This window comes from Hippoglossus hippoglossus, chromosome 14, assembly GCF_009819705.1.
Source record: "Hippoglossus hippoglossus isolate fHipHip1 chromosome 14, fHipHip1.pri, whole genome shotgun sequence".
In the NCBI taxonomy this organism is placed as follows: Eukaryota; Metazoa; Chordata; class Actinopteri; order Pleuronectiformes; family Pleuronectidae; genus Hippoglossus; species Hippoglossus hippoglossus.
Window position 1 is genome coordinate 1,717,143 of NC_047164.1, and position 26,208 is coordinate 1,743,350.

Genomic DNA, 26,208 nt, shown 5'->3' on the forward strand with positions numbered 1-26,208 from the left:
TCTCTCTCCTCTCCTCTCCTCTCTCTCTCTCTCTCTCTCTCTCTCTCTCTCTCTCTCTCTCTCTCTCTCTCTCTCTCTCCACTCCTCCCTCTCTCTTCTCTCTCTCCTCTCCTCCCTCTCTCCTCTCTCTCTCTTCTCTCTTCCCCATCTCTCTCTGCTCACCAACCGGTCGAGTCAGACGTCGTCCACGTTGAATCTGGTTCTAGAGGTTTCTTCTCATTTAGGGAACTGTTGGTTTCTCTCTAATGTTTTAGGTTTTTACCTTATATGTAAAGAGCCTTAATATAATATATATAAAGATCTGGCGCTATACAAATAAAATTGAATTGAATTATTCTCTCTCTCTTCCTCTCCAAACTACCCTGTGAGTCCATGTAGTCTTATTTTGAAAGTCCTGCCCGGACGTCGTGTATGATTGTATGTTTCCTGCAGCTTGAACGCAGCCTCCTCCTCCTCCTCCTCCTCCTCCTCCTCCTCCATGTCTACAAGTGGAAGTTGTCTGGACTCGGACTCGTCAGTCTCCTCCGCTGCTGCTGCTGCTCCTGTCGCTGCTCCCTCCCTTGGACATGAGGCGGAAGGAGAAGCGGCTGCTGCAGTTCGCCGGGCTGCTGCTGGCGGCTCTGCTCTTCCTCCCGAACGTGGGGCTGTGGTCTCTGTACCGGGACCGGGTGTCGGACAACTCCCCGGACACGGTGGACGCTCCGGGCGGATTCCCCCCCGTGCAGGTGAGAGGAGCTCGGTTCTGATCCGGTTTCCTGTGACCTTCAGCGGGTCTGGAGAGAAACGCAGATTCTCCAGGTTTCTTCCTCATTGGCTCATTAGTCGATTTCTGCTTAATTCTCCATCACATGGAACAAGGAGCTCATGGATGTGACTGCTCCTGGGTCAGTGTTCACACGAGGAGACAGTGGCAGAGCGGGTGTGTGAGTTTGATTCCTCCACACACCCACTGTATGTACTGTACAGTTCAGCACCACGGAGAGCTCCTCTGTCCGCTGCTCGGGTTCAGCACCATGGAGAGCGACAGCGCTGCTTTTACAAACCTGCAGGAAGAAGTGAAGAAATATAGATATAGATATATAGATAGATATAGATATAGATATAGATATAGATATAGATATATAGATAGATATAGATATAGATACAGATGTAGATATATAGATATAGATATAGATATAGATATAGATATAGATATAAATATAAATATAGATAGATAGATAGATAGTTAGACAGATATAGATATAGATAGAGATAGAGATAGAGATAGAGATATTGATATTGATATTTATATTGATATAGAGATATAGAGATAGATAGATATAGATAGATATAGATATAGATATAGATATAGATATAGATATAGAGATAGAGATATAAAGATAGATATAGATATAGATATAGATATAGATATAGATATAGAGATAGATATAGATATAGATATAGATATAGATACAGATATAGAGATAGATAGATATAGATATATAGATATAGATATAGAGCTAGATATATAGATAGATGGATAGATAGATGGATAGATAGATAGATATATAGATAGATTGTATACATTGATTTTTCTTGGGTGTTGTGTATTTGTAGATTCTTCTTTATAAGAAAACGCAGACGCTCTCATTTAGTGGCCCTGGTTTAATTGATGTTACAGCCCTGATTTGAGGCTGTTGCCATGGGGAACAACTGAGGCTGCCACTGTTCTTTTTGCATTACTGGTAAATGTGGATAAATTCATCATGTGTATGTATGAAAGGTCAAGAATAATGAGAAACAGCGACTGCAGGTTATCGTGGAAGAAAGAAAGTGATGTTAAACTTATTTTGTTTGACAAACGGAGCCAATTTTCACACTGAAGCAGCTTCTATCAGCAAATATCTTGTTCCTATAATTCATTTATTATATTGTATGTTAATTAACTGACCATAAGTGACCTTACGGCGATGCCACATAAAGAAAAATGGCTTTTACAAATAGTCAGTCTGCATGAAATAGTAATGACGACTTGTGTCCTTGTCCCAGATATTCACACTTGAAGTCTCCAGCAGTAACCGCTGGTGTTAATCATTTGCTTTGAACACAAGTCACATCCACAGGAGGAGTGATGTCTGTTCATACTGTACCTGTGAGACTAAACACCACTGAACTGCAAATCTGATTCGCCACCGGAGCGTGAAACAGCCACTTTTCCACTTTAAATGAGCGACGACAAATGATAAAGGTTTCAATTAGTCTGAGGGATTAAATACAGATTCAGCTGCCTGAGGTCAAAATACCAATATTTCAAAGGAAGGTGATTTAGCACAAATTCATGAATATGCGTTGTTGTTGTTCAAATCCTCATCCACCGGCACAAATAGGTCAAATCTTTCCTGTCATGATTTTCCTCTGACTGACTGAATCTAACTTTACCAAATGGTGCAAAGGGTTTTTCTGACCAGTATTTATTCTTCTCGGATTAACTGCATCGGAAATTGTTGATCAATTCTGATGCAACAACTTCTAAAACCAGAAAATCTGAGTTTTTAGATGGAAACATCGACTCTGTTGGATTCACCTATTTCTGTTTGTTTGTCGAGAGGAACATTGTTCTTTGTGCTTCTCTGAAAATCAGTAAAACGTACGATTCATCTCTGTCGCCCAAAGATCCCTTTGTGGTATTGATTGTTGTTTTTTCTAGAAAATCAGAATAAATCGCTGCTGTAGTGACTTGCAGTTGGACTTCGACGCAGAGCAAATTTCATTTGATAATATCCTGAGAGAATATTTTGCATATGTTGCCTTGAAAATATTAACAACAACATAATGGCTGATTGCATAATGTATCTTCAGTACAGAGTGGGTTTGGAGCAGAGTTTTCATGCTCAGGTTTCTGAGTGAGGTCGGATTCATTCAGTTTAAATTGTGGTTTCAAGTGATTCCTGAAGTGATGATTGTTGACGATAGGTTTATACAGATGATGGATCAGGGTCGGTCTGACAAAGGTTATGTGCAGATGTAGAAAGTCCACAGATGGAAGAGGCCGACGCAGACGGAGCAGTCGACAAAATGTCAAAGCTTATTCAGCTGAAACCGTGACCTTTAACCTCACCCTGCATTTCAGGTTAACCGGAGCTCAGCCGTAGCTGTGACACCTGATTTGTAGCTTCTGCAGTACAGACGCCTGCTGTGATCACTGACACAGACGGTTTCATGGCCTGGACACTGATAATTACACCCAGGTGGCATTTTATTGTGACAGTTGTATTTTCATTGAGGGATGATTTGAAGCCGTCTTTCTGAGAGGAGTGATCACAGCGGTCGTTTCTACAAAACGTCCAAAAATCAACGGTGGAGTGAAGAATTAAATCGACATCACTGCAGAGTGGGCGTGTGTTGATGTGTAAACACTGAATGGAGTCGTCTCTTGTTTTCATCCCAGCATGTGCAGTTAAAGGTAGTGGTGACCTATAGATGCATGATTTAAGGTTGGTTGTGTGAAAAAGATATTGTACTTGATCATTTTAAGCATTGAATTACATTTAACAGCAGGTTTCGTCTGAGAATTACACGTCTATGTTGGGTTGTGTTTTATATATGGAACGTTTTAGAATCACCTGAACACTGGAACGATGTTGTAAAGTTGAAACTGGGTCCTGAAGGGTCTCTCCGGGTGAGACGCCTCCGACGGGTCGTCAGACGTCTAATAAAACACAGGACAGGTTTCTCTACGCTGCTGGAATCTGTGAGCGTTCGTCTTCGGTTCTTCTTCTTTCTCGTAAACTTTTATTAGCGAAAGACAAACGGAGCAAAGACAAACGGAGCAAAGACAAACGGAGCAAAGACGACGGAGGAACAAGAAAGCAACAATATTTGTGACTCTGTGTTTGAGTGCTCTCTGTGGGCTGTAATAGCTTCTCTGAAGTAGATCAAAATCAATACCCTAATCCTATTCAGCCTTTTCCCACATACGTCTTGTTCAGACATTTGTAGCAGATATTTTCTGCCCCTTGTTGGTTCCTGTCTTTTCCACTTGTAGAAGACACAGTGCTTAAACCGTCAGAATAAGATCAGAGCGGATTAAATACCAACAGGACGAGCTGCAGTCTCATTTATACACAATCTCTCCAACTGATGTTTTAGATAAAATAGAATTTGAGTGAATAACATATTGTTTTGGGGATTTATTTATTTACCCCGGGAGGAGGAGGAGACTTTTCTCAAGCAGCTTCCGTGTTTACACTCGTTTCTTTGCAGATTTCTGTAGATCTTTGCTCTTTGGAGCAGCGGTTAGCAGCTCTTTCTTCTGAGGACTGGTTGTAGATCCGTTCACTGCTTTAGAACAGTCGGCAGTATTGGTTTTACCGTCTCGTCAGATCACACCGATCGATAAACAACATGTTGAAAGGATGAGGTTCATCGGAAGAATGGATCCTCTGAGGACAAAGATGGGTGGGGGGGGGACGAATAATTAGATGAATGAAAAGCACCACATGTTTGATCCCGGTGAACTTGGAAATCTCACGCCTCGGTCACTAATGTGAGACCAGGTGTCTTTGAATGTCTGTGGCCGCAATTTAAATTTTCATGGTTTGGGGACCGACAGAGATGAGCAGCTGCACTTTGTGTTTCCTGAGCGACTCGGGGCTGAGTCTCCATTTCACTATTAGAGCATAAATGTTTCATATTTCCAAACTTTGCAGGACGAAAAAGTGAAGAAGCAAAATGCTGCTCCTCTTTATTTAAAAATAAAATAGTCTTTATGTCCCCCCTGGCAGTGTGTGTGCAGAAGTGTGTGTGCAGCAGTGTGTGTGTGTGTGTGTGTGTGTGTGTGTGTGTGTGCAGTGTGTGTGCAGCAGTGTGTGTGTGCAGCAGTGTGTGTGTGCAGCAGTGTGTGTGCAGCAGTGTGTGTGTGTGTGTGTGCAGCAGTGTGTGTTCAGCAGTGTGTGTGTGCAGCAGTGTGTGTGCAGCAGTGTGTGTGTGTGTGCAGCAGTGTGTGTGCAGCAGTGTGTGTGTGTGTGCAGCAGTGTGTGTGCAGCAGTGTGGCTAAACGCCTTTCACACTGACAGTTCTTTGTGTTAAATCAATCGATCTGCTCCTCTTAACCATATTGAGAATTGATCGCTGGTGGAGGGAAGGAGCCACCTGTCTCACACTGCACGTCGGGGGTCTGGTTATCGACGGGCACATGGACAGTAATGGAGGGAAGCTGGGAGGAGGAGGAGGCGGTGAAAGCCACGTTCCGTTCCGCGTCGAACGGAACCAGGTTCAAGTCCCTCGTCTGCAGCTTCTGCTTTTCAGACTCACACGGAGGGAGAGAGAGATTCACACGGAGGGAGAGAGAGACTCACACGGAGGGAGAGAGAGATTCACACGGAGGGAGAGAGAGACTCACACGGAGGGAGAGAGACACACACGGAGGGAGAGAGAGACACACGGAGGGAGAGAGAGACTCACACGGAGGGAGAGAGAGACACACGGAGGGAGAGAGAGACACACGGAGGGAGAGAGAGACTCACACGGAGGGAGAGAGAGACTCAAACGGAGAGAGAGAGACTCACACGGAGGGAGAGAGACACACACGGAGGGAGAGAGAGACACACGGAGGGAGAGAGAGACTCACACGGAGGGAGAGAGAGACTCACACGGAGGGAGAGAGAGACTCACATGGAGGGAGAGAGAGACTCACACAGAGGGGGAGAGAGAGACTCACACAGAGGGGGAGAGAGAGACTCACACAGAGGGGGAGAGAGAGACTCACACGGAGGGAGAGAGAGACTCAAACAGAGAGAGAGAGACTCAAACAGAGAGAGAGAGACTCAAACAGAGAGAGAGAGAGGACCACAGGGCTGCCGGTCATGTGATCAAGAGCTTCATCTGTAGCTCTGAAACAAACACACAGATACAGTTTGTGGTCACAACGACAGGATCTGTGTTTTTACAGATGTGACTCTGTCTGTCCGGAGTGTCCATGTTTCCAATAGAATAATCCACTTTATTCTAAGGGTGGCACAGTGGTACAGCGGTCAGCGCTGTCTGCCCACAGCTAGAAGGTTCCCAGTGTGTTCTGCGTCTCTGAGTCTCTGTCCCTGCGTTTCACTGGCGACAGGATTTCATATCGGGCCTCGCTCTCGCTCTGACTGGCTCATGCTCCCCTGTGAGAGGTAATGGATGGATGTTTATTTTTAAGATCTTCACAAAAGAAAGTGCTTCAGGACCAAACGATGTGAAATCAATCACCCGGGTAGTTTTCTCCAAGGAGCGTTTTCTGAACTTCCGCCTCCTTCATTTAATTTTAGACGAATAGGATCCATGGTTAAGGTTATAAAAACATTGTTGTCATGGTTATAAGAAACCAGGAGACATTATCTGAGTCATCGGCTTTGACTCAACCAGTATCCTGACTTCCTTTCTGTTTCTTTACAACCTCTGCTGTTCACACTGGACGGAAATTAAACGCACAAATTGCAGGAGGAAACCTTTCAGGAAAAAGTGAACATGAGTTTTTAAACACTGTTGATTTTCTGGTCTCTCTGTGACAATGAGTTTCATCTAATTAACCGTCATAGGTCGCAAGAGTGAAACTAAATTAGCTTCAATTAATGAGGAAAATGAATATTCTCAATAATCTGTAATGAAGATCCTGCAGTAATTACAAGCGATGACTCAAGGTCTCAGTCTTTTAGTAAATATCTGTTTAACGGGTCGTTTGATGTCTGAAACGTCTCCGAAGTGAAAATCATCGTTCGCACCTCATGGCAAAGCTTTTATTTTGTGTTCTCCACAGTCGACCTACTGAGACTGATCCTTCGGTCATAAAAAATAAACTAATAGAAGTTACACAGTGATTTACAAATGATTGTCCTTAAATAAAAAACAGCCTATTTGGCTAATCAGCCTTTTTTCACCGGAGCAGATCAGAAAACATTAACTTTGAACAGTCGCACTTCTGTGAGGTCGACGCCGCCAAGCGTTTAACGTCCGGGTGAAGCAGAGAAACACATGAACCACAGAAGATAATGAAGCAGGTGAGGTGCCAGCAAACAGCAGCTGATCTACATGTTCACATATAATGATGATTATAGGTCAGAACCAGAATCAACCACAGAGAACCTTTCAAACAACAAGACAAAATAAAGTCAAAGTTAAAATCCCAGGCTGAGACACAATAAAACCAGCAGACACCAAACTGGAAACTTCTCCCTCTGATCCTGGCACAGGAGATTTCTAAGGATTCTCAGCTCAGGTGAATCTCATGGAAGGTCTGAAGGTCTGGATCAGAGCCGAGCTGCAGCAGAACCAGGAGAGAGGAAACCGGGACAAAGCAGAGACACATCAACACCTTGTAACACTCAGAGGAATCCTTCTGCTGATGAAGCTCAGGTGTTACGGCTGAAAACTCCTGAACAAGAGACGGGATTTTGTTCAGCTCAACCTAAAGTCAAGGTTAAACACACGCAGGATCGTACTCCATGCTTCTGAAAATAGATCTATTGTAATAATCAATATTATACAAAATGCAAAGTTTTCCCCGTGCAGTGGGAACTGGCAGCAGCCTCGTCTCAGAGTTTTTTATTGTCTTAAAGTATTTTTAGCATCGTCTCAGGAACAGTGGGACCGAACTTCATCTGAACACAGTTGAAGATGCACAATGTGGCACAATGTAGAGCGAAGCGAGAACCTGTTCTGATCTGGACGTCTTCGACTTGTCTCCACCTCAGCGTGTCTCCACCTCAGTATGTCTCAGAGACGCCTGTCTGCTCGGCTCTGCCTTCAGCTGGGACGGGACAGGAAGCTACAACTCAGCACTTAATGTCCACGGAGCAGCCTTCCTTCACCGCGGTGTGTCCTCTCCTCCAGACGTGATGATAATAAGAAGCTTATTTGAACAGCTCAGGGGGGGGGGGGGGTTGAACCGGAGCCAGCGGAGGCTGCGATTCCAGCAGTTTCAACACAACTATAAATTCCCACAGAAACGTGCAGCAGGTCCACCACACCAGGGTGATGTCCCACTATGTCTCACTATGTCTCACTATGTCCCACTTCCTGTTGGCAAGTGGGACATTAGATTCTGCATGTGCAAGATTCCTTAAAGGTTCATTCACCCAAATTACAAATATCTATTTTCTTATTTACCCCAGTTTGCATCTGGATATTCTCTTCTTGTTCTGGGCTTTGAGATGTTTCTCGATAAGGTGCAGGGTGGATACAGATATAGAATAACCTCAATTCAATGGAGGTGAATTTATTGTAAGGCTGATTACATTGCATCTTAAAATCTCTGTGTGTTTTTTCTCCAAAACAACATCCTGGTTCCTCTGGGTAATACAACTGAATGTTAATAAGTCCCAGGAGTTTTCATAAAGGGAATATTTCTTATTATAGTAAACATGATAGCTATTTCCACAAAAGCAGGACGATGCCAGAATCAGGACGTGGGAGTTTCTTTGCTCCATCACGTCTCGTCAGGATCGATTCATGTCGGTTAATTTGCACGTTTGCATCTCGGCTCCGTCCTCTCATCAAAGAGAACTGACATTTCCTGTATCTGCACCTGAAACTTTGACATTTGAGCAAAGCAGCATCGAGTCTGATCCCTGTGCTTCATGGTGATTACGGTGGGAGCCATAAATCAGGTGTAAATATCGATTTATTTACTGAACCAGCTTTTAAAAACAAAACTCTGCTCAGCGGTTGTGTTTGCATGTGTATCAAAGTGTTGAGCATCGGTAATATGGGTTTAAAAGCCATATCTGCATGTTTCCTGCTGTATCCATCAATTTCTATCCCTCGGCTGCTGGGGAGTCTCTGTAGTCGGCTGCAAGCGGCTGATAGCAGGATTGCTTTTAGCTGGAGGTGTGTTTGTGTACCGCTGTGCTGTTTGCCCTCCTCCCTGTGTGTTAGTGAAGGTCTTTTCTTTTTATTTGTGTACACACACACACAGGCGTGAGTGCATCTGTCCTGCCGGTGTGTTCCTCTTAGTGTTAGTTTGTTTACAGTGTGTGAACGTACACAAACCCTGGAAGCTACAAAAGAGACGTAAAGTGCTGCAGAGAGCTTGAAAATAAGCTGACACACTCGAACTACACCTGAACATATCGCTCAAACACATTTTCACTCGTCAGCTGCCGCATCAGCCTCCAGTCCTCCGGCTGCAGGGTTTGCACTCGACTCTGGAAGCTGGCAGCAGAGCTTCTTCTTCTCTTTGAGCCACTGGAGAACCAGTGAGGTCGGTGAAGGATGCAGGCAGAGGAGGCCTGGCTCCCAGTCAGCGGTCCAGCTCGTCCCAGAGGTTTGAGGTCAGGGCTCCGGGAAGCAACTTCTTCCAAACCAAACTTTGAAAACAATGTCATTACTTGAGGCAAATGGTCATGAACTGTATTTATATGGATTCTTATTGACCACTCCAAGTTCTTTACAGTACAAGTTGCATTCACCCACTCATGCACCCACTCATGCAGCTCTTCTACCCGTCAGGGGAAATGTGGAGTTCAGCATCTTGCTCAAAGACACTGGAGGATTCAGGGCTTGAACCAGCGACCTTCTGGTCTGTGGATAACGCTCTCTACTTTTTTATGGACCTGGTTTTGTGCATTGGGACATTTTCATGTTGAACGAATATTCCACCAAAGTTTTACCACATAGTTCTAAATTCTAAAACAGCACTTTATTCTCCGACTAAAACATTTTGTATCTCACAACACATTATGTTATATTATTTATTTGTGTGTGTCCCTTGTTTTTGTGTGTTTTATTAATCCACAAATTCCACCTGGAAACAGAACCTTGCCCTATTTTATTAAGCTTTATTTACAATAATGAAATCATTAATTAAACAGTTAAAGCCCTTACGATCATATTTACTGAGCCATTTACTCATCACATAAATTTATATGTAAAATTCTTCAACACAGCATTTTTTTCACCTTCTTGTCTGTGTAGATATTTGACAGTTTTCCCACAAACTAAACAATAACTAGAAAGTGAATAAGGTCAGTGTGTTGAAAGTAAATGTCGGAACAATGTTCCTCTCACTTGCTGAAGAGACAAATGATTTATAAATGACGCGATGAGAAAAGGTGGAGCTGGATTCAGCAGCTTCAAAAGCAGCAGCTGCACTTTGAGCCTCTCGTGACTTCTCATGTCTCTCAGCGCAGTTAGAGGAGAGAACAATCTAAAAACACATTCAATCAGAATCCATCCCATAATGTTTTCCTGTGTCTGTCCTCCTCCATCTTTTGATTCAACAGTTCAAATCAAAAAGGTGCGAGAGTCTGGATTCATGTTCTCTGTCTGTTTCTTGAAAACAGCAGGTGGTCTCCACTTCCTCCAAGCAGTCACATCAAAAGCCATCGATATCGGGGGCAGTAAGTCGGATCCTGCAGGAGGCAGAAGACTCCACGAGTCCTCTGTCTGCTCCTCTCTCTGCTCCTCGCTCTGCTCCTCGCTCTGCTCCTCGCTCTGCTCCTCTCTCTGCTCCTCGCTCTGCTCCTCGCTCTGCTCCTCTCTCTGCTCCTCTCTCTGCTCCTCGCTCTGCTCCTCTCTCTGCTCCTCGCTCTGCTCCTCTCTCTGCACTCTCCCTCTCAGCAGGACTCTGGATAATGACTCCTTTTGGGAGATAATGGTCTGTGCCGTGGCCTCGCTCGGCTCCTGGGGTTTAGAGTGCCTCTCTGCTCCTCTCTCTGCTCCTCTCTCTGCTCCTCGCTCTGCTCCTCTCTCTGCTCCTCGCTCTGCTCCTCTCTCTGCTCCTCGCTCTGCTCCTCTCTCTGCACTCTCCCTCTCAGCAGGACTCTGGATAATGACTCCTTTTGGGAGATAATGGTCTGTGCCGTGGCCTCGCTCGGCTCCTGGGGTTTAGAGTGCCTCTCTGCTCCTCTCTCTGCTCCTCTCTGCTGGGGCCTTCGTCTGGAGGTCCTGCTCCTCCAGCTCGTGTCTGGCTTGGGGGGGGGGGATTAACATGAATATCACAACAGAGCAGCTCAGCACATGCTGCACATGCTGAGGAGCAGCTTCCTCGACCCGGAAACAGACACTTCTCATGACTTCAGAGCGATGAGCTGATCTGTGTCTGCTGGCTGGTTACAGGTGAATAATCTGCTGCCACAGCTTTAAAGGTGGATGTGTCGGGACTTTCTACAAAACTATCAACCTGATAACAGTCGTGTCGGAACGGACAACAAAGGATTTATCAATCTTCTAATTACAGAAATGTCTCAGGGACAGATATCTCGTGAACCGTTCAATGTTATCAGCTTCATACTTGTTGTGTTTATTCTTAACGACCAGAGGAAGTGCAGAGTTAAATTCTGTGTGATTTGGACATTTGGTACGTTCAATGTTAATACAATTTGAATAAACAGGCTTAAAACAACTTCTGTGATCAGCAACTGGGCGACAATTTGATACATTTTAATTTCCCCATATTGGACATGTTGGATCTCTGTCATGGGAACAACATTCATAGAATCACTTCCTCTTTCGCAATTTGCCTACAAAGTAAAAGCACAACATTGGGCTAGTTGCTGTGATGTCTTATATTTTAAGCTGAGTTACAGAGCTTTCATTTTGAAAAGTTGTAAACCTGAGAATGTGTCGATTGATAAACAGACCTCTGAAGACGTGTTGTGTCTTTAGTCACCGCGAGTCAATCACTGCAGGTCACTTTTACAGCTTCAATAGAAAGGTGCACCGAGCGTTAACACACGCAAACAGACTGAGAACAGCCTCCGTCTGCGCTCGTCTTTCTCGACCTCTGCAGCAGGAGTCAGGCAGTGCTCAGGAAAGCTTAGTGCTGTTGGAAGCGGGAGCAGGAGGTTGGTGAGCCTCCGGTACAGATTGACTCGTGTGTGAAGTGGCTGGAGATGGAGGAGGAGGAGCAGAGGCTGAGGTAGAACAGGAAAGGTAATTGTGTCTCAGGGGTTCGGAGGTGGATCTCTCTGTGATCTGAGAGAACAGGAAGGGGAAGAAAAGAAGAAAGAGGAGAAAAGCTTCCTCTCCTCACTCCCAGCTCCTGTCGCCTCTCAGCAGGAGGAGAGGAAACAGAAAAGGGAAGTATTGGTCTGATTCATCCTCCTCAGAGAATGAATGGGGAGCTGTGTTCTCATCGCTGATACCAGCTGTTCTCTGTGCTCCTCTTTGTTCTGCACAACAGATCTGAGAGCAGCTGGAAATGACCAAAGTGTTAGAAAGAATAAAGTGAGAATGTCGAGTGACAGTGCACGAGTTCAACAAGTCTCACTGCTGATGTTGAAAACAACCAAATTAACTCCTGAAGATCTGAAAGTCGAACTGGATTTTAATCTTCAAGGTGATCAGAAGTGTTTTGGCCTCATATTCCTGAGTGAGCTTTAAACCAGGAAACCAGTTCACCCAGCTGGAGATCAGCTGGTGAGTGGGTTCCTCTGAACCTTGTGTGGACATGAAACCTCTAATTCTTGCTCTTTGCTGCTGAAACTCACAACTGAGGCGATTAAGACAGATTTCCACCTTCCGTTGTCTTTATAGCTCTGACATTAAGCTGAACGTGATCTGTTGCCAAATACGATGATTGATTTGTTTGTATTTACTTGAATGAAGGAGATTTTATTGCCTCTAGCTTTTAACTTGTTCTCAGCACAGATAGATTTCACTCTGTGAGACGGTAGCGATTTGGAGAAAGAGTAAATCTTAGTGTCGTCTGTGGAGCTGAGATAATCAACATTATTGTCAGACTTACTGTCTCTGATCTTTAATCAATCAGATCGATAACAGTTCCTTCTTCACATTTCAAGGTCACGTCGAGCTAATTCCCCCAAAGAGAGATTTCCAAGTTAGACGTTTGAATCTAATCTCAGAGTATCACCAATGTCATCATATTTCATCACGTGTCGATAATGAATATCGACCAAATGTGACGTGAATTCATCCAATTACTCAACCTGATTATATGAAATAATAACTTTGCATTAGTCTGGAAGTAAAACAACTGAATACAAACAATGTGCAGTGTTGCATGGTTTTATTTAATTTAGCCAAGAAACACCTGATAAGCTTTTACAGTAAATCATCGACTTGGCAGTTTGGTTATTCTCTTCTCATGTCGCTGTAATACATAGAAATATGATAAATAATAAACTGAGGATGATAAAACGATGCAGTGATATTTATTCAGTGACGACGTGCAACAAGAAGCATTCGGAGGAGAAACGTGACTTTCTAAACTCTTGGGTCTAACTCGTCTGCAAAGTTTTTCATTGCTCTTTAATGGAAAGTTCAGGAGCAGCAGGTGAGACCTGGGAGGTCGCGGCTGCTTTGTTCTGGGTTCGCTGTCGTTCTCAGGAGAAACGTTTCCTCCCGTCCCACAATGCAATTCAAGGAAGAATAGAGCCACTGCCACACAACATGATGAGGGAACGCTTTGCTGAAAAGGTGATGCCTCAGAGGTTAGCATGACATTTTCACCCACTGCGCTCTTTATGTCATTGTTGGGTGTTTTTTGGCGTCGACGACCTTTTCAAGCTGCGACATGTTGGAACTCGTGTGTTTCAGGAACTCGTGTGAGATGGAGCCAAATGGTTTGTAGATATTTAAAGAATAAAAAGGACAAAGCTGTAAGGAGGAGGGTGGATTTTCTATTTTCCTTCTCCACTGATAACAGAACACATCTGCTCATCGCTCTTCTTTGTAATGTTCCACAATGGGTCTTTTATCAGAGTGAATGAAAAGCAGCTTTTTTCTTTTCTCTGCCGTCAGTTTTTCTGCTGAAAAAGCTGAAACCGTTGTCGCCTGATGTTACCAGCAGTCGCTGGCCACAGCTAATTAAACAAATGAAGCCAATTAAGCCATTTAACCGATGGCTGCGCACGTGATGGTGGAAAGACTGAGGTGTCAGGAAAAAAGCAACAGTCCTCAACAATTAGAGGTTTGTGGTCGAGGACAGAAATAAAGTCTGCGTTGTTCTTGCATCTCAGTGGAGGAGTGAAGCTCTTTAACCTGAGACTCCACGTGATGATGGAGTTAGCTAACGAGCTGCTCCTCGGCTTTGGAATCAGTTACTACATTATCACAACTAGTTGGAGTTTGAAGTTCCCATCAAATAAGAAACACAGGTATAAATACATCTCTTTCACTATTATTCTTGTAATTTCCCCTTTTTAAATATAATTTTAACAAAATGGTATGACCCACAGAAATGAGCAGTCCCAAGCTCTAAAGCCTCCCATGTAAAGCTACAGTTGCTAAGCTAAGATTAGCTATGTTGGCTAAGTCTGGCTTTTAGGCGTCTGTCTAAATGAGTGAGAACTGGGAGCTGCAGCTTCTCTTTCACTGGTTTCCAGGACATGAAACTGGTTGTTGTCAGATGTGATTGAACATTGTTTGCGCTGCAGGATTTGAACCAGCAGCTGCAGCATTAGAGTCTGAAGTGAACTCACCGTGGTTCTCTTTGCATTCAGAGCTGCTCAGTCTTCACTTCTGCTGTTGGAACTAAATTCACTGAGCCACATGAGGATCGAACCCACATCCTCCATGAAACACCTGGTTACTTGGCCGGAGACGCCGGAGCTTCATGTCTCCGTCCTCACGTCTTTCATCAGGTCAAAATTCACCAAAGACTAAACCGACAAACTCAGAACTTCAGAGAAACTTCCTGAAAGATTTGGTCGGACTCCTCTGAGCGGTACTTTGAGTCGGACTTCAAAAATCCCTCAGCCTCATAAAAACTGAAGCACAGAACTTCAAGCAGCTTCTAAAATACTGTTTTTTCCTCGACTCTGTCTTCAGGGTTTTGTCCAAAGCAGAAGTTGGGACGACCTTTGGAAGTTAATGGAGGTTAAATGAAACATTCAGACATTTAGAGGTTAACACCGAACAACTCGTTGAACTTTGGAGTCCGACACTGAGAGGAAAGAGTCAAAGGCTGCCCCCCCCCTCCCCTCCTGACTTCCAGAGTGACAGAAGTGATCGTAGGACTTTGTCCAGTGAAGAAGAGGAAGTCCACACCCACACAGCACAGAACTCGTATGTTTATCCCCGCCCAGCGACACAGACCCTTTAGCAAACATTAGATGAACAGACCATTAGAAGGAAGCATGAAAGTTGATTAGTGATTCATTTACTCGTCCTCTGTCTCTCGCTCAGTTTGCTCCACGAAGTATGAATTTCCATATTTGTCACTCGTCAGACGCGGAGCTCTGTAATTAATGATTGCACAGTTGATGGAGATACAGCGGGAGCTGCACGGCTGCTGGTGCAGCTCCCGTGATGCTCCTGCTCGTCTGTGCTGCACCTTGAATATTGATTCAGTCCAGAAGGGCCCGGGGCAGACATTTATTTGTGGCAGCGTGAAGCCTCGTCTCTGTTATGATGGCCATTAGGAAGGAGCCCGCAGCGGGGGGGGCAGAGAAACTACCACAACCAGCGGAATGAAAATGACTGGTTTTATTTTTCCTTTTGTAAAACGAGATCACCACTTACATGAGCTTTTCCTGAGATGGGACGCTGCAGGTCCACAGCTGTGCAGATTCACCCCTTCATCTGAAACCCTGCACCTCCTGCCTGGCAGTGGAATTGGATCTTTTTCCAGGTGCAGCAGGAGGAGACGGGGTCGGTTCCCCTCAGGGTCTGTGTTCATCCAGGCAGCCGCAGGTGAAGCTTGACTGTGTGTTTGGAATGAAAGTGTCTAAATGAATTCTCCACTAATAGTGAGATCAAATATCCTGAATATTAACGTGACATCGACGCAGCTCTTATCATCAAACTCTTGAAATCCTCGTCTGTGTCTCAGCTTTTCCATCCTGAGATATTTGTTTTGTTTGTTTGTATCCGATGAATATCAGACTTTTGATGAAAATGATGTAGCGATAATTATTGGTATTGTTTTATTAATCTGTACCGACTTTAATAATTAAGAAATGATCTACGTGTTGGACACTGTCGTTGATGTTGTTCCCAGAAACAATAGATTTTCCCCCATGAGCTTCTCTTCTGGTGCGGGTCTGCACAGTTTCCATCCAAGTGCAGTAACACGATTGGGTTTGTACGCTTCCAGTTGGGATGTTATAAACCAGACGAGTCCTGGAACGTGTGTCGTCCAAACCTCGTCTTGGGTTTGACAGACTTTATGGACACTTGGTCCTCAGCTGTGATGCAGAACGACAGCAAATCGAAAAGTGAATTGAGTTGAACTCAAACGATCTGGATGAGAATGAACGTGCATCTACGGAAAGTTCCACTAGAATTGATTACGGAAGCTTTTCTGGGAGTTAATTCCCGTGTGTGTGTGTGTGTGTGTGTGTGTGTGTGCATGTGTGTGTGTGTGTGTGCATGTGTGTGTGTGTGTGTGCATGTGGGAGGGGGTTGGAAACAGAGGAGAAATATTTTCAGTTTTCGTCTCCTCCTCATTCTGCTTCATCTCAACGTTTCTCACCCACTTCTTTTTCCATTTTGATCATTTATACTTCTCTGTCATCCACACACACACACACACACACACACACACACACACACACACACACACACACACACACACACACACACACACACACACACACACACACACACACACATACACACAAACAAAATAATACCATATACAAAAATAACATCTTGGCAAAGTCCCAGTGAAATACTCGCAGCGGCTCGTGATGTAAAAGTTTCTCTTTCTCCTTGTCTTGCTCTTCCAGGTCTTGTTAGAGCAGCAGCCCTGGTGGAGTATCATGGTGATGTGCGCTGAAAATGTAATCAAACGAAATGGTGCGGCACAGTGTCGCCTCCTTTATTCCGAGACACTGAGGGAATCGGTCAGGTACGACCACGACGCACTGAGAGGAAATGGGAATCTGTAAAAGAGGAGACTGGAGTTTTACTGGAATAAAATAAAGATAACGTAAAAGAGAAAACGGTTCAATCTCAAACTGCATCTTGTTAGAAAGTAAAAGTAAAGTTAGCTGACGCGACCTCAGCCTCCTCCTCGTTCATCTGAGCTGTGCAGCATCGAATCAGTGGCTGTTTCCCTTCAGTGGCCTCGTCATGCTAATCAGTCAGAATTGACCTCGTCACCGACACCGTCAATCTGAGTAATTAGAAGCTGATTATTACCGAGAGAATTGGTGCTGAACAATCGAGACGATCAATGACAGATGAACGGGTGTTGAAGTGTGCTGTGTTGTTTCCAAAGACACACAGGCACACACAGTTTTTTGCGTGTAATTAAATTTCCATTGGATTAAAGGAATAGTTCACCCAGAAATGAAAGTTCACCCATTACCTACTCACCACTCTGCCGATGTTTCTTCTGTTGTTTTATTACGTCTGAAGCTAAGTCACTAATATCTTCAGTTGAATCGGCTGCAGCACTGTTTACGCCTGAAACTGCAAAAGTGTTCTGTGGACTCAAACTCATAATAAGACGCTTAAACGACCAAAACATCTTCTCACTTTTTACCTTTACTTGGTAAATGTGGAGAAGGTGGGTGTTTTGGCCTGTATACTGCAGCCAGCCAGTAGGGGGCGATCCAGATGTTTTACCTTTTTGGAGCCGTCATGTTCTCCATCTTTATCCGCAGCCTACATCATAATGACCTGCTGGTATGAAACGTGTGTGGATTTATCGTGCACTAACTCTGCCTCCCGTTAGCATCAGTGTGCAGCACGCGGTGAAAGTGCAGTTTGATATCGACACAGTGTTCCTGCTCTTGTTTTTGTTCGTCGCCCGATCGGCTCGGCCGTCTCCGAAATGTCAAGCAGACTGAGAGCAAACAGAACAGCTGCTGCAGGCACTTTACACATGAACACACACTCGCAGACACACGCACACACACAGACACACACAGACACACACTGCTCGCCACAGCGGTTTGTTTAACTGCGCTGTGGTATCAGCTAACAGCCTGGTTAATAGTATTCCTTGCAGTCAGACGTGTCGCTTGTGTTAACAACATTTCACTAATTGCATCCTCCCATGGAACTAATTAATTTACCGTTGTGCTGTGATCCTATAATATCTTGAGTCACTAAAAGTAATTTCTGAAGCAGCGAGAATTTCATAAACGGCTGCTTTTGCATTTTTAAGCTGTGGAGAGAATAATAGCTCATGGTGATGAGTGTGTGTGCGCGTGTGCGTGTGCGTGTGCGCGTGTGCGTGCGTGTGTGCGTGTGTGTGTGTGTGAAATTGAATGTAGATTTTCAGGATCCTTTCGGAATAATTCATATTTTTTTCCGAAGCCAGCTGTCAGCAGCACATTTCAGGAAAGTGAAAAAAGAAAACTCAGGTTTTGGCCGACTGCCACGAGGAAGATTGAAGTGGATATAAAATTTCCTTCCACAAATGTGTGTGTCTGTTGTCATTTTCCAGCACCAGTTCCATCTGCGAATGGAACCATGTAGTCGATTACGGATCAATATTATTTAGTCTCTCACGTTCTCCTCCTCTTCCTCGTCCTCCTCTTCCTCTTCCTCCTCCTCCTCTTCCTCGTCCTCCTCTTCCTCTTCCTCCTCATCCTCGTCCTCGTCCTCCTCAGTGTTTCCAAGTATCATTTCTGTTTCTGAGGAAAAATCTCATTACTCTAAAAAGACGTGAAAGCATCATTTCCTTTATTTGCTCGACACTCACACTCAAGGTCGTCACCTTTTCAGAGATGCTCCTTCGGAATAAACTCAACCTGGAGATTGTGGTATTTTGTACCTGATGTATTTTCATCAACTGTTAAACCTGAAAAGACGGAAGCATTGATGTGCTTTTCTTTGTGCTCCTGCAGGAGGTGAACCAGAGGAGGAAGGTGGCTCAGGTGGGACTCGATGGCGTGCGGCGGACAGACTGGCACGACTACGAGGGGATCAGGAGAGACGCCGCCCGCGTCGGTAGGTCCAACGACTCTACTCAGAACATCTGCTCCGTCTTCGTCATTGTGATAAGAAGCTAAAATGACAACATCTGCTCACCGTGTACTTTGACTTTTGAGTGTGGTAAATGTAGAGAAGGTTCAGTTTTGCCTTTTGCCTTTACTTTGTTGGAGCTGTCATCCTCATACACAGCCGATAATAATGACCTGCTGGTATAAAACGTGTGTTGATTTATTGTGAACTAACTCTGACTCCTGTTAGCGTCAGAGTGTGTAGTTTGAATACTGACATGTGTTTCTGGTCTTGTTTCGTACGCGTCGGTACGTCCAACGTGTTCGGTTGATTTTACTGAGAACATCTGCTCAGTTATAGCATAAGACCACACACAGACACACACACAAACACACAAACACACACAGCAGCTCCACAGTTGAACTCTTGTCTCCTTTTCTCCGTCTCTTAATTCCCTCCGAGTGGATTTCTCTCCCTCAGTAGAATCTGTACAGTTCATTATTAAACACAGTTAATCTTCAACAATATGCATCGATCCAGCCTCCGGCCGACAGAGCGAAACGTAGCTTTGTCTCTTTATTACAAACCTAACAGAATTAACTGACTTTTATATCGTATCAGCTGAATCTGTGAGAGGGTGTGAAGTTATTTGAGACAAAAAAAACAATGAATGATGAAGAAATGTCCCATAATTCACTTGTTTCCACTCATGATGGGTCAGAAGTTTCTGATTTAGCCTTGTGAGTATGAAAAGTGATGTTAGGTGACGTTCACTTCCACAGTTTGGAAACTTTTCTGATGAATTATTGGTACAAGAGACGAAAACAACCGAGTTAGAAGATATCTGCTTCATTAAATAAACTACGACTCCCAAGGTGCATTTGGGATAAACAGGCTTAGAATAATAGAAAATAAAATAATATACACAAAATGAAAATATACATAAATGTGCCGGTAACAGTGGGAGAATATGAAAAGGATCAGATTCAGCTCTGGTCAAGCAAATAAAGGGGGTTGTCATGGCTACAATAATAAAGCCCCAGTGGTGAGACGGTTATGAATAAAAGAAACTATCATGGTCATGATCGGTTTGAAAAGAGAAGGAACCCGACCGTCCTGGAGGTTGTTGAGCTCTAACATGTAACTATGGGATGTATTAAGCTGATTGCACATACATCCTATAGGGTCATGGGGACCGCCTCCATTTCCCACACATGTTATACTACATGTCATACTACATGTTATACTACATGTCATACTACATGTCATACTACATGTTATACTACATGTCATACTACATGTCATACTACATGTCATACTACATGTCATACTACATGTCATATCATCCTCCCACTCAGACATATATTTGTGTGTTTTTAACATTCATGATGAATTTAGATATATAGATACAGGGCCTCATTATGTTTTTCAAATCAAATATACTTTGTCTTGGGCCAAAGTGCTACAGCAGCTGTACATTGTACAACACACAACAAACAACAACAACAACAACAACAACAACAACAACAACAACACTATAGTAGGACATATCAAGCAAGACCCAGATTAATAAAGCAGAATAAAAGTGAGTTGAATATTGCACCTGCCCTAAAAACACTTCAAATGATAAAACAGTAAAAGGATGTAAGAAGATAAACAAAATGAAAAACAGAACCTGGCGTTAAAACTTAAAAACCAAAGGTTATGGAGTTACATGACGGAATCAACACGTGTCCTTGTTGAGTGACAGACGTCGGGATGAACGAGATCCGGAGGATGTTAGTTTTATACTTTCAGGCTCTGTCACGTCTGCCTGATGCTAACGAGGGATTTGAGATGATATTTACTCACAGAGAGAAGCTGGCAAACCGTTCTTACTGCCTTCAAAATAAAAATAAAAAAGTTTAGAGAGAGTGGCTGATGTCACCGAACTGATTTTCTTTGCAAAAACTTTAAAAAAAGCACAAAACTCGCAGACGTGCTTCAACTTAAAAGATCTCACCGATAAAAAAACTCTAATTAAGTAAACCATCAAAAGTTGGAGTGGATATTTGTGAAAGCACCAGATTAAAGCGTCTCTTGTGTTTTTTCAGAGAAGTGACAGATCACTTGCAGGAGCTGTCAGTGAGTCGTGGTTCAGTCTGACAGCAAAATAACGTTGAAAATGAAAGATAACAAAAGTGATTCACCCGGAATTAAACTTGACTGAGAGGGGAAAATTATCTGAAAGTGAATTTTATCGAAATGATTCTCAGACGTTTGCCTGGAAGACGAAGTGATCGAGGGAGTTTATTAAAAACAGAAAAGAGCACATTGAGGAGTCGGAGAGTTTATCTCTGAAATGAGGCGTTAACCTGAGGAGTTATTTTCCACACTCGTTACCTTCAGGAGTAGCGACAGATCGTCTCTGCCTAATGGAACAAGGAGTGCTGGCGTTAATTTGACGCCCCGCTCTGACTCCAGATCAGCCTCCGTGCACGTGTGTGTGTGTGTGTGTGTGTGTGTGTGTGTGTGTGTGTGTGTGTGTGTGTGTCTGTGTGGAGAGCATTGATGAGCGGCTAATGAAACATGCAGCTCGGTGTAATTTGATGCACTCCTGAAATGAGCTCAGATTTCATAAAGTCACTGTTTGGGAACCGGTTGTCAGGGAGTGATGAGGTTCGTGCTCCTCTTGTGAAGCCGTATATGAGACTTCAATCAATGAATCAACCAATTAATCATCAGGAAATTATATTTTGAATGGAAGGGATTGATTGTTTCTGACTCCTCCCTCCCAGCAGCTTCTTAAAAGGGATTATTTTCAGAGTTTCCTCGTTTTGTGATGAATTTTTCACTTAAAATCCACTTGTAATAAATCAGTGTCGTCTATAAACAGTAGAAACTCAACAGAGAGAGGAACAGAAGAGAAAGTGAATCTACTGGATATGTAAAGTATAAAATACGAATGAATTAGGGAATAAACGGAAAAGTAGGAAATACGACAACCAAGGTGTTGATGTACAAATCGATGTAGGAATTTATATTAATTCCCTGTGTGTGTGTGTGTGTGTGTGTGTGTGTGTGTGTGTGTGTGTGTGTGTGTGTGTGTGTGTGCGCTGCAGGTAACGGTGAACAGGGGAAACCGTTCCCTCTGTCAGAAACCGACCAGGTCGACCAGGCGTACAGAGAGAACGGCTTCAACATCTACGTCAGCGACCGGATCTCCCTCAACCGCTCGCTGCCAGACATCCGCTCCTCAAAGTGAGTCCTGTGTGTGTGTGTGTGTGTGTGTGCGTGTGTGTGTGTGTGTGTGTGTGTGCTGTTAAAGTTTAGCTGTATAGAAATGTCTAAACAACATGGTTGGTTCAGAGGCCTCAGCTGCATCAGGTAATAAAACGTAATATGTCGAAACTTACAGAATCCAGAACCTGTGCAGACATCGACCTGTGCGCTCCGTCTCTTTCCCAGAATGCCACAGTGAAAGGTCTTTAATCACAGCTTTTCTTTTTGCCTCACAACAACTTGACCCTCCCTCATCTTTCATAGTGGAAAAAAGCTTTGAACGATTCTTCTCTCCCAGCTCCCTCAGGAGGACTGTTGTTTAATGAAAGCAGGACCTGCTCGTCCTCCTCGTGCTCCTCGTGCTCCTCGTCCTCCTCGTCCTCCTCGTGCTTCTCTTCACACGTCTGTGTTCTCAGAATAAACACAGCATCTCTACACCACTGATACACGAGCTTCTTGTGCAGACCTGCAATTTACCTCTAAACACGACTCTTACAAATACATGAAGATATGAATCCTGGTTTTTGGACATTTGTGCTAAGAAGGTAGCTGGGGCTTGTGCACATGTCAAGCACTGAAACATGCTGCTTTAAAACAGTACGTGTTAGTGTTAATGCAGCTGCTGATAAAGAAGGAAAAGGAAATAGCTGTTTTATCAGATCAGTATCATAGATTTGCAAACTTGCTGATTCCCGACCCGGCATTATTTGAAGTATCTCAGGCATGTCCAGGGCTGGGATCGGTATCAGAACGTGTCTCGTTAGGCCCCGATGTAAAAAGTCTGAAGTTTTCATTACCAGAAGTCAAGTTAAGCTTCTGCCAGGTCTCTAAACACTGATCTGAACAAAACACCGACTGTATTTGAATGTTTTGAGACCAAGTCCTTTTAATACCAAGGCCTGATATGGAGGATTTGAGCAGGTCAGAAGTTCCTGGAGAACTGGAGACGACCTCGCAGACAGAGGGACTGTACGTCCCCGTCAGACACTCGTCGCTCCCTCATGGTGACCCGGTCGCTGCCCCCCCACCTCGTCCCCCCCGCCGGCCGTCTGCCCCCCCGGCAGCGTCTGGCTCCTGGTGATTGGCGTGTTGTCCGTGCCTCGGAGGCAGCCGGTTCCCAGACCAGCAACTGACACATTCGATTTCTGCACGCTGGTGAAATTTAATTGAAGCGCACACACACTCACCTCCGTCCCCGGAGGGACTCGGACGGGGGTTTGTTAAGATTCACCGGTCGGCCGCCTGTCAATCACCGGGCCGGCCTGTCGGCCTGCGTTCATATTTGAATGAATAACACGCAGGCTGATGTTCAACACGGACATTGATCGACTGACACAGTTCACTACACACTTTCTCTCTCTCTCCATCAGCGAGGGAACAGAACTCTCTTCCCCTGATTAGCTCCTCTGCAGGGGCCCCCCCGCTCGCTGCGATGAGAGCGAGCGACACGATCGCTGTAGCTCGTCCCCCGAGCGCGTGTGAGCGGCTGATAACAGCTGCATGTGCTGCACATAATAAAATTAGAGCTGTTTCAGATGCAGGGGGAACGTGTCAGAGCTGCACTGAGCTGCAATCAGCCGCCTGTCTGAAGGACTTTACATCGCTAAAGGTCAAACTGTGGTGGTCTTACACTCAGTTCAGGGGTTTTATCAGATTCCTGTTTATTTCACAGACAAATTCAACACTTTTAATGCATAAAGAACCCGAAAAATAGTTTTTTTTCCAGTTTTAATGTCACTGTCTTGTTTTTGTCATTATTATATATGGTCATAAATGATCAAAGTTTATTCTTGTGTCGTATAAAAAAGCACTTCCAGCTTTGGACCTTGTCTTGAGTCCAATCTGTGTCCAGTTCATTGCTTGAACCTGCAGACGTAAGAGAAGAGGAGGTGGTGACGAAGACGTCCTCGACAACGGGGAGCAGGCTGTCGTCATGTTGATGTCGAGCTACTAGCTTCGGTCAAATGATCAAATCTGACACATTCAACATGATTTTACTGGAAACTTCTTGTTGTTTCCTCAGGATCATCTGTTTTTTCTAATTGACCAACGTGGCAGGAAACAGTCCACACTAAACCCATGTGTGTATCAAAAGGAGTCCCGTAGAAATTGCTTTTCCATATTCTCTCTCCGAGACGTGAACAAATGCAATTTCCACTGAAACGACAAATGATAGAAAATGGATTGAAAAGTGGTTTGGAAGAAGATTGCACCTGGATCTGAGCGTCTGTCCGCCGCCCGGCTCAAACACATCCATTAGTGCAGTGAATCCATCTGTCACCTCGGCGACCGGAGATCCGCTGAGGAGGCGAGTGTGTGAGCAGGAGAACAGCTGCTGGATCAGGGGACGTGGATGAGATGTTCTCTCTCATCCCAAAAGCAATGACAGGATTGTAAAATGACAACATCCAACTACTACATCCGTGTATTCATTGTGTGTGTGTGTGTTTGTCTGTGTAGCTGCAAACAGAAGCTGTATGCGGAGAAGCTGCCCAACACCAGCATCATCATCCCGTTCCATAACGAGGGCTGGTCGTCGCTGCTGAGGACCGTTCACAGCATCCTGAACCGCTCGCCTCCACAGCTCATCGCCGAGGTCATCCTGGTCGACGACTTCAGCGACAAAGGTACAGACACACACACACACACACACACACACACTGATGAGAAAACACACACTGATGAGAAACACACACCTCCTCAGAGGAGAAAGCAGTGTTTGGTGTGTGTGACTGATTTTTGTGAATGTATTTGTCCGTTTAGCTCGAAACCCAATTTCTTTAATTGGGTAATTTTACTCGTGTTTGGTAATTTTTCCAAACGTCTCCACTTCTTCCACTCGTCTGAAAATGAAGCTTTAATGTTTGCTAATATCCTGACGTCACATGGCGCCAGAGGCTGCACAGTGTTGGTCGTGTAATGGAGCCGCGGTATCGAGGTCCTGCTGATGCACATGCTCGACCAATCACGAGTCAGTCTCAGCTGTCAATCATGAAGTTCTCATATCATCAAATAACTCATTAAAACCAGAGTTATCAAAATAATGATCTTCACTGAAGACCTCTCCTGAAAGAAATGCAGAAAATGAAGCAGAATGTACATTTGTGTTTGCAGAGAGGGGCTTGATTCTATATTCAACCAATATCTAACGTTTATATTGTGTAGTTTAAATTGGTTTTCAGTTCTCCCAGTTTGGACAGAGACAGAAAACTAAACCCTGCAAAGTGAACAACAATCAGCAGCAAGCAGCAGCTTCAGCGTCTCGGTGGTTCAGCAGCGTGTGTCTCTTTGTAACTGGGGGCGTCAGTAATTGGTCGTTTGAAGATGTCCGCCCTCTTTCCACGAGAATGATGACAGTGTAATAACATCTGAAAACAAAGTGTCTCTGCTGCAGCGTTTGTGTGGATTTGTTTGTGTGTCTCTGCCGTCGCTCCTCAGCCACCAACATGTCTCTGGCATTGTTGTGTGGTTGTGTACGTGTGTGCGTTGTTTCCGCTCTCTTCCGTCAGCAGCTACGTTAAGAAGACAGTGTTTAGTTCCTTGTTAATTAGTGCTCTTTGTCACAGTCCCTCGTTGACGGGTGTGTTTACCTCTCGTCTCCACGGTAATGAGACTTTTCTCTGCCTGAGACTCAGAGCTTCACACCGATCAAAGCTCGGAGGCAGAACCCAGAAGCTCTGACCTGAGAGTCTGAAGCTTCACGTGTTTGTTCCATAGTTTCATTTGATCTGTTAGTTTTGGTTTCACGTTGTAATTTAGGGACTGAAGAATTTGGTGAAGAGGTGAAGACTGCAGCTGCTTCCTCTTCCTCTTCCTCTTCTTCTTCATCTTTCGTTTAATGCTGTCTCTACTTCCTGTGATTGGTCCAAAAGTCTGGTCTTTCCAGGGATGATGCAAACAGATATAAATCCCATTTCTCGACTCGGCGTTGACTTTTCATTATTTCTGGATCTACTACAATCTCTACCTGAACTTAGAAGCCGTGCACACATTACAGTGTACATAACCAGTGACATCATCATCATCTTATCATATTTAAATGTTGAGCACACACGTGGAGGCAGAGGTTATTCATGTCAAACCATAATAATTATAATTTCACATAAAGATTCACACAAAGAGGATTTTAAA

At 44.3% G+C, this 26,208-nt stretch overlaps 1 protein-coding gene across 2 annotated transcripts in view; it reads left to right on the top strand.

Moving 5' to 3' along the window:
- The first annotated feature begins 566 nt into the window (after nt 1-566).
- The window catches only part of LOC117774527 (polypeptide N-acetylgalactosaminyltransferase 10-like), a 49,894-nt gene continuing 24,252 nt past the window's right edge, over nt 567-26,208 (top strand). For both annotated transcript variants that reach the window (XM_034607019.1, XM_034607020.1), the window contains exons 1-4: nt 567-725; nt 18,720-18,822; nt 21,918-22,056; nt 24,538-24,704. In XM_034607019.1, coding sequence (XP_034462910.1) covers nt 567-725; nt 18,720-18,822; nt 21,918-22,056; nt 24,538-24,704 — 568 coding nt within the window. The remainder of the gene's footprint in view (nt 726-18,719; nt 18,823-21,917; nt 22,057-24,537; nt 24,705-26,208) is intronic.